Source organism: Engraulis encrasicolus, chromosome 2 (assembly GCF_034702125.1).
Source record: "Engraulis encrasicolus isolate BLACKSEA-1 chromosome 2, IST_EnEncr_1.0, whole genome shotgun sequence".
Lineage (NCBI taxonomy): Eukaryota > Metazoa > Chordata > Actinopteri > Clupeiformes > Engraulidae > Engraulis > Engraulis encrasicolus.
In genome coordinates this window covers 37,779,384-37,788,669 of record NC_085858.1, presented here as the reverse complement: position 1 = coordinate 37,788,669, position 9,286 = coordinate 37,779,384, and the positions used below count along the sequence as shown (strand labels likewise).

General features: G+C 43.5%; 1 protein-coding gene across 1 annotated transcript; it reads right to left on the bottom strand.

The window, feature by feature from the left end:
* Positions 1 to 3,571: 3,571 nt before the first annotated feature.
* hoxb4a (homeobox B4a) lies at positions 3,572 to 5,489 on the bottom strand. The gene is made up of 2 exons (XM_063188031.1): positions 4,878 to 5,489; positions 3,572 to 3,906 (listed from the first exon to the last, which is right to left on the bottom strand). Exons 1-2 carry the CDS (start codon positions 5,299 to 5,301, stop codon positions 3,587 to 3,589), a joined length of 744 nt encoding a protein of 247 aa, XP_063044101.1. The 5' UTR covers positions 5,302 to 5,489; the 3' UTR covers positions 3,572 to 3,586.
* Positions 5,490 to 9,286: the final 3,797 nt, after the last annotated feature.

The window sequence follows — 9,286 nt, the reverse complement described above, 5'->3', positions numbered from 1 at the left end:
AATGTGCGTTATTCAGTACTTCTACAATGATTTTATTCAGAGACCACAAATCGGTTACTATATAAATATAGACATACAAGTTCACCGAAATATACTCAACTAACATGCACAGACAGGACACACGACGTGACATAGGCTACAATCACAATCGCTGTTGCTCTCATTATTCTGACGCACAGAATAACCACAGACAAGAAAAGCAACTGAACAGTGTTGATGTGCTCCTAGCGTAAAACAAATTGTACTCTCATCCCAAACCTAGATGAAGACGCCAGAGCAAGAAGCCACCCTACAGCAACAGCCGGTCTCCAAAAGTCAGAGCCGCCATAAACGTCACTTGTCCCCGGGTCAGCACAAATGGGGCAAGGGCCATAAAGCCATAAAAACTCCAAAGTAAACCAAATCCAAACACCAAACTAAATGCCTTTACCTTTCGCGCTGCCATCCTGCGTCCTGCGAAGATTCTCACTTGTCTTAACATTTCTGTGCTTTTTGCAGCCTTTCCAAGCCGTTTTTTTCTTGAAGCAGGACTTGGTTGAAAAGAAGGTGGCGTTGAGATGTTAGGGAGGGTGGAAGGGGGATATCTTCAAGTGTCTTCCAAGACTTGTCTCCCTCTTAGCAGAAGGCCCATGCTGAATGACAATAGAAAAGAAGTGTGTAAAAAGGAGCGGTGATTAATGATTTTTCTGTATAATTCTCACATTTTTCTTGGGCCGTGTCCACAAATAATGGCGGTGAACTTTCAGGCCCCCTAAGAAATCTGTTCACCCCTATTCAGTCGTTAGCGGCAGAAGGCCTTTTCGATATCGGGGTCTAAGAATAGGATTCCAAGGTGCGCATTGTATTAGATGCCACACGCAGAAGGCACTTTTTTTCACATGGCGAGTGCCCCTGGCCCTTTCTTACAAAGAGATAAATGTTCACAGGGAAGAGATCATCTTGCCATGTAAACGTCAGGTACTTTTTTCCACAAAATATCACAACATTTGGACATGGGGCCAACAGTAACCTTTTGAATTCTAAATTAGGGTATTTTGTGTGACAGTAAGTTGCACAAGTATCTCCGTAAAAGCATGCTATTTTTTTCACCCCTAAGCTAAAAGTCTCACATTCTAAATTCTCACTTAGCCTATCTAAAAATAAAGTCCAAAACCTCTACAAAAGGCTGAGATGGACCTAGGACCTGCAGGGAGGCTGTATAGCTGTTTCGTTGACTAGACACATCTCGGCGGCTTGAGGAGTGTGACGGTTGTAATATTGCTGGGCCATTTCATAAATAAAGGAAAGAAAACAGATAAATGGATCGAGCCCCTCGCGTGGAAGGGGGATCTCGCCGATATAAGGGCGCGAGTAATAGAAAGTCTTCTCGCCTGCCACGGAATGCTAGCAGACCAATTTGAGGGCACACTTTTGTTTAAAGTTCAATGCAGGCAAACGGAATGTTATTTTCTCCTGCTCTATATTTTCGATACCTGCTCTAAGAAAAGAAAATGAAAATTAATACAAGGGCCGCGCCTTCCAAAAGAAGCCATTTGTCTTCTTGATTATCTATTTGGTTGTCAGGGTTTGAGCTATGGCACCGGCCTGCTCCTTTGTAATATAAAAAACACACAGCGCACCGGCGAGCAGCCCAGAAAACTGTTGTGCAAAAATTACACTCATTAAAGCATTAAAAGCCCACGAGCCGAGAAACAATTTTACTTGTTCGGCCCTTTTTTCGAAACGGGGATCTATACTTTAACTCCTCTCTCAGCATCGTTGAGCAGCGAGTGTGAGCACCGTTAAATTAAGGCGGGTGGAGAATGAAACGAAGGAGCCGTGATTTAAAACGAGATTACAAGGCCTAATGTAGCAGGATTACTCATAGACGCTCGATATAAATCACAGGCCCGATATGCACTGATATTGAAGAAGGTCTGCATATAGGCCCTAAAAGCAAAAGGCAAATGCTATGTGGCCGACCGAAATCCAATTAAAAATGTATGCTTTGGCATATCAGAGCAACTATTGGCGTTTTCTCCATCACTTGATTCCTCAAAGCGCCCAAGAGGGTCTCAGCTGAACATGGCGACAGAAGGACAGGACACAAAGGAGAAAAAGAGAGATGCTTTTCCGCAATTTATTAAATTTCTAGCTATTTACAAGTAACAAGGAAGACAGAGATAGAGATAGAAGTAAGCAGGGAGAGAGGACAACATACAAAATTGGGGGGAATAAAATACATTTGTCATTTACCAGCGTCGAGACGGATCTTTGGAATGTAAAAAACGAAAGACATAAAAGGCAAATACCCAAATGGCACAGGGTGAGAAGAAAAGCGTGAAAGAAAAGAGAAAAAGAAAGAAAGGAGAAAGAAAGACAACAGACATGTGCGCGTGTTTATGTGCCTGAAAAGGCATAGAGGGTCGAGAGGATAAACGCTAAAATAAATGTGTATATTCAGTCATGCAAATACACGCACCCCTTTCTCTGAAAACAAAATACCCTGGCCACATATTTGACTTAAATTATACATTTCACTCACAAGAAATGAATAGATTCTTATTGCAGATACTTGTCATGTAGGCTAAGTCAAACTAGTTCAAATCTGTCACTTCATCAAAAAAACAAAACAACAAAAACAAAAACAAAAAATAACACAATTACATTTGAGGTAATTCACACAGTACTTAGCAGTGCTCTGTTTAAATGATTTGCGATGTACCAGGTTTTGGTTCTTAGCATACAACCATGTCCAGCTTAACGAAATAGCAGTGACTTTCTCCTGTGTGTGAAGAAATGTCTTCCTTATATTTCCCCGTTATTTCAGATATAATGCTGATTACATATCGAAAATATGCAAGGGTTCAGTCCTTGTAACATGCTGAGCGATATGTTTTTTTTGTTTTTTTTTTACTATCGCTCTACGTCTTCTTGCCATTGCATCCTCTGAGAACAGAAGACAAAAAAGAAATTAAAATAATGAACATTAAAGAAAATAAAATTCTGAGTTAAGGACGAGAAACTTCATATTTGGACAGCCGTGCTCGCTGTGTTGTGTTTTCTGAACGGAAGGCAGAAAGGGCAGTAAGAAAACGGCGCTTGAAGACACAAGGAGACTCATTTATTAAACAGAACGCTAGCCGTCGAGGTAATGGGCAGGCCTACGGTTCATCCTTTGTACCGCAGAGTAAACATGACAAATGGGACCGAGTTTGGCGTGATTAAAGATGAAACGCGGATCCATCTTCACCAAATCTGAAAACTATCTGCCGCCTTCTGTTCTAATAGAGGGGGAGAGAGAACAAGAGAGGCGCGGGCTAAAAGAGGGAACTGGATCGAGAGAGAGAGAGAGAACACATCTGTGGAAATGTTTGTATTTGGACTCTTTGCCCCACTCTGTTTCTCTGGCTTAGAATCGGACATATTTTTCCTTCTTCCTCCTCCTCCTCGTCCTCCATTCCTTAACCCTCTTGAGTAGCATCCCTGTCAGTGAATAAAGAGATAGAGGACGGGCAGAGCCGCGTGGCTAAAATCCACGCGTGGCCCTCTCCAGACACTGTAGAAAAAGTGCGTTTATTTGGGAGTGGGTGTGAAGGGAGAGTGGCTATAGACTTGGTGGGGGCCCGCTGCTCCTGTTCTGTGAACTCCCCAGTGTCGACACGCCGCTCGGGTTTGTGTTGGATGAGTTAGTGGACCTGATCTTCGTGTTGGGCAGCTTGTGGTCCTTCTTCCACTTCATACGGCGGTTCTGGAACCATATTTTGATCTGACGTTCGGAGAGGCACAGGGTGTGGGCTATCTCCACCCGGCGTCTGCGGGTCAGGTAGCGGTTATAGTGAAACTCCTTCTCCAACTCTAGAACTTGCTGTCTCGTGTAGGCTGTGCGGGAGCGTTTGGGTTCACCTCCTGTATAGTTTGGGCTTACTGTTGAGAAACAAAGCCAGATGGGGAAAAAGCTGTGAGTAAACATCTTGGAAAAGGTGGCCTACAAGAACAATAATCAACACAGCTTGGATCAAATCTAGTCATGCACCGTGCACACACACACACTGATTCACGAAAGTGTTTCATCCTATCTGTTGAGCACAACACAACAGAGCAGCATGCAAAAAAGGCCACAGATCATTGTCTGTGAGGTGGGCTCTTTCTGTCAGGGGGGCCAGAGGCACAATGACGTGCGCCATGCAGGGCAAATAGGCACCGAACGCCTGAATCCATGTTAAATGTGTGGGCATGCCATAAAACATGGAAAACATGTCCGTAACAAAAGCCAAGCACAGAGCAGCGCCACACACCAAAAAGTATTATATGGCGTTGCTATTTCTGTCGCCTCGCTACGCTCTGTAGACATGCTGATAGCGTTTGACTTTGTAAAACTCGCATTTGTCCCCGTCTATTTTCCAGCATACATTTCAAAGCACTGATAATCGCACAAAATACCCCCCTTAATAATACAGCTGGACTGTTTGCCTTAGCAAAGTGCTTTATGATCTTGTCCATAAATATGAATATTCCAGCTTCCATAAAACTTTTACCTCACAATAGAGAAGTGACAGAGGAGAGTACACGTTTATATATCCAGCCACTTAAAACCAAATTACGAAGGCATAAAAGTTAACGTATGGCTTTTCTTGCGCCGCAATAAAACCTACCCTAGTAGAAATTAGAAAGGGAAGGTTGCATAGACTTCAAAGGTACTTGGCTTAGAAGAGCCATAAAAATTTATGGAGGGTGTAATTATATTGCCCTGCAAACAGCCGATCGTAAATCTCGACGGAGGGCTACCTCACAAGGAGAGGGATAGATTTAGCACCGGACATCTAAGCTTCCCCAACCAGGCTGCAGCATAGCAGCACAACACGGCAGAGAGGGCAGAAGTTAGAAGAAGCACTTACCAATGTTTACGTGGACTTTTTTCATCCAGGGATAAACCACGGGATCCTTGCGTGAGTTTGCCGAGGAAGAGCTTTGGTTAATGGGATTCTGGCCACAAGCGGGCGGTGGGCTCGGAGTTACGGAGTCGCAGTGATGGTTTTGCTCAGGGATAGGTGTTGAGAGTCCGGTTGGTGGTAGTACGTGCCCCCTCGGCGACATAACCACCGCGGGCTGCCCCGGACCCTGGCAGGCGGAGTAAGGCGGGTCGACACAGCCCGACCGCTGGTGGTAGATCGACTCATGCTGAAAGGCAGGCTCCTGCCTCTGGGCGCTGTAGTAGTCGGGAGAGTGACTGGGTAGGTAGTCATTTTGGGAGTATTCCTCGCAGGGTGGAAACTTCGGGTCCACATAGTTGGAGTTGATCAAATAGGAACTCATGGCCATTAATTTCCTTGAATTGCACACAAAATATACTAAAATTTATATCTATCCCTTTACTCGTTTCCCTGTTTCGCAGAACCCTCCTACTTTCTGTCAAGTGAACAAAGTTAAGAATCCATGTGACAGCGGCAGCCAATCGCGTGGAACCTTGCAATTCCCGGATAAGGAAATGGGATTAGCCGTAGCAGACCGCGCGCACCAGCCGCGCATACTTTCTGATTTTCAGATGTTTTATATTTTTCATGATAACATGCGGAAGATAGTCAGGCAAGAGAATCAAAACAATAACAAACGAAAGCTTATAAGTCTGCAATGCGTGACGTATTTCCCTGACAGTTACACGTCTGTGTGGATAACTTCCAAGTCCCCCCTCCCCATTCCACTCCACTACAATTCGTTAGATGAGAAACTCATGCGCATGGGCTATCCAAGGCGCACATACCCAGTCACGATATTTAAGGTAGTAATCCGGAGTTTTTCTTTTCTGGCTTGCGTTCTGGAAAACAGAGGTGCCAGACAAAAAGTAATGCAGAGGACTTGCCATGGCCAAGCCTTTAAATGCGCTCGCCCTCACTAATAATGCGCTCGCGCAAGGCAATGTCTCTGGTGTGAGCCGCGTGCAGCCGAGAGGACTGTCAGAGATTAATCTGGGCTTGTTTGGGATCGATAGAAAATTCATCAACTAATTCAGGTTACAAAGCCTCTTAAATCACAGCAAGACCTTTTGCATTCGAGCAGTTAGTACCGCCAAAGCAGAGCTCCCATCCCACGCACGCATTTACACACCTTGCATAGTAATAGGACCCCCACCCCATAAAGAACGACAAAAGAAGTTGGGTCTAACATCTCTCCCCGAACACCTCTGTACAAACTGGGGGGTCATTATGGTAAATATCGAATTTATATCAAGTGGATATCACACTGAAACATGTTTGTTGCTTCAATCGAAGCCGTCAAAATCGAAAGCAGATAGAGGGGGCACCCATGCTCCTCATTAGTGGTAGCATCAGCGCACGCACATACTCCTCGCGCCTGCAAAGAGACCTCCAGCTCAATAAAACATACCCTACCCTCCCAGAATGTCTGAACAACACGGCAAAAATATCTAAGCATGTCAAGTGTTTCCCCCCACACATACATAATAAACAAGCCAGTCATAAAAAGTAAGAACATGTCGCCAGTGGCTGCGGTCCTTGCTCTCCATCGGTGGTGTAGCGCATATATCAACTACATACTCCCCTAGATACGAATTTGTGACTGTGTGTCTGTTCACACAAATCCGGATCTACAGGGTATATATAGATGACAGTTTTCTCCGTGACAGGTAGCCTAAAGGCCCAGGCCGCACACTTTGGGCACGATAACGCACGGAGAAGGGCAGGGCAGGGCAGGGTAGGGCATGGCGCAGCGCACAGCACCTGATTCTGCCTGACTTCAAGTGCATCTGTAACTATCTTTCGATTTGGTGATGGGTGCTTTGCAAACAAACATTGCGCCTAAAAATACAGATAACATTCTCACCGTTTCTCGACAGCACATATCCGCCAGCGTTAGTGAATTTTGTTTTTGGGGAACAGAAAACCCCAAACCAGTCACCGATATTTTGGATGTAATGGACTTTTTAACATTCAGTAGCATAACTCTGCTGCATTTTATAAATTGAAAAAAGAAACAGCTCGTCCTGGAAATGGCGCAGTTGGTATGATGAAGTAATTCGCAGAGCCAGAACTGAGTAACGAGAATGGCATGGGTCCAAGAGAGGAAAAAAAGAAGGAGAGAAAGAGGGAGGGAGGGAGGGAGGGCATGGAGTCTTAAGAGTATGAGTGAGAAAGGTTGTGGGACTGGGACAGCTTAATCGTACATTTTACAAGGATGCATATTTTCACAATTAAGTCTGTGGAAACACAAATGGTAAGCGCGAATGGGGACGCACAAGAAATGCTAGTAAAAACAAATAAATACAGTATAGGGCTAGCGTGCAAAGGACAGGCTTGCCTCCACACTGTACTAATGCATATGGTTTTTATGGCAGCTCTCTAATTTGCAGCTGGCTGCCTAACACTGTTCAAACGGGAAGCATGTCCGGAGATGAGGGGTATAAAACCATAAAATATTCAGGCAGGAAGACACTGCAGCCTCCTCACACGTACTCGAAGCACCAAACAAACATTTATGGCCCCTTTAACAACGTTTCCCCACTTGCACCAAGCACTCACTACTTCATTTCGATTTTAAACCCTACTGAAAAACAAGCTCGCAAAAAACGTGATTTAGATCATTCTAAATCCCCTACCTCACGAAGCCTTTTGTCCTGGAACTACATCACTCGTATATGACACAGATTTGAAATTACTCTTTCTGTCGTGGTGCCATTCCAAAACAAGGTAAGCTGACTAAAATTCACTATTGTCCGAAAACTAGTTGGTTCCCTGTTGGAGAGTCTGTCTGTAGAGCCTGTGTATTACAATCCGACCATTAATAGAATTCGCTGGACTTGTGTGTCATTTTCCTCTTTGGTGAGAAAAAAGATAGAGAGTAGAATTAGATAGTTATTAAAAAATGTAACACACATCCATTCAAATTTGGCAATTGATGGCCTATTGTACATGAATAAGATTTTGAACTGATCTTTTAAGAAACATGCGTTCTCTTGTGCACTGTCAAAAACATTTGCCATAAGCCATGGTTTCGTTTACCATTGTTTGGTGTGCTACAAACCAAAATATCATAACTTCTCCCCACTCCTACTGTACACCAAAGGGCACAATCACTAACTTTAAAACGTAGTGATGTCAAAACCACACCTGGTGCAAGTATGTGTAGGATAATTATCGTCTCTTACTATACATTTATTATAGTAAAACTCTTGTGTTTTGAAAAAAGAAATCACACACACACCATCATTAGGTTCAATCATAACGTCGTTATAACCACATCCTTTCTCAACCCAAAAAATATTATTTGCAGAAACGTAAATGCTAAATCGAGCCGAGGCTATGAAAGAATAAGCATGGTCTATTGTCCCATCTATTGTTCTCATAATTCTAGAAATTACTAAATAACTCCAAAGTGTTTCAAAAATAGGCATATATTTCTAAATAACTGTTTAAATAGTAGCAAATAAATATGTCAAATATATGCTGATGTGACTATATGCCATATACTAGATGTTTATTTTTTTAAGGTGGAACACAATTGTTATTTGTTATTTTCTCAGATAAATCTTAGAAAACCATCAAGTTTGTTATAAAAGTAGATATATGGAATAGATGTTATTTAAAAAATCTAAATCGAATATTGTGTGAATGAGCCATCTGTGTTTATATTTCCGCATGATTTCCTGCTTTCATAAAAAAGAAGAAAGCTTAGGCCAATCAAACAATTCAGCAGCACCCCTAGCGACTGCATTAGCCATTCTATGGCCTACTAATTTCTCAAAAAGGCCCGAGCAATCAAGGGAGCACAATAGTTCAGAAATTGCCCCTTTCATTCCACGACTGTTTCGTGCCTTTTGTCCCTGATATAAATGATTGTTCATTGTTCAATAATAAAAAATGGCCATCTTGACCAGGCACATTGAACTAGCCATACGGTGGTAGGGATGCAGCCCCAGCTTTCGCGTTTTCGATTCAGTAGGCTACATGTTGTAGGCTAGTTAGCCTATATTTCCACAATATTTAGAAGATGACAGAAAAAAACAAGATAGAAGCTTAGCCAAAGGAAGAGAAAGTTTAGCCTTGCTGTCCACTCTAACCCCTTCACCCCCGGTGTCCACGACCTCGCCTTCACCCCAGGAGCTTTGCCCTTAGCAGCATAGGGACCCTGAGCTCTCCTCTCCCTGACCCATTATGGGGTTAATGTGTACGCCAAAAGCCATTCACTGTGCTCAGGCACAAACTATAGCCAAGGTAAATATTCACTACGTCTGCCCCACGCACAGCTCAGCACAGAGCGGCACCGCCAGGCCCAAATCCAGCAACAGAACTCC

What these genes read in the sequence shown, in the direction of transcription:
- hoxb4a (XM_063188031.1), bottom strand. Translation starts at nt 5,301, where the DNA reads ATGGCCATGAGTTCCTATTTGATCAACTCCAACTATGTGGACCCGAAG. An exon ending in AAAAGTCCACGTAAACATTG is followed by an intron (nt 3,907 to 4,877) that starts GTAAGTGCTTCT and finishes GTTTCTCAACAG; the next exon opens with TAAGCCCAAACTATACAGGA.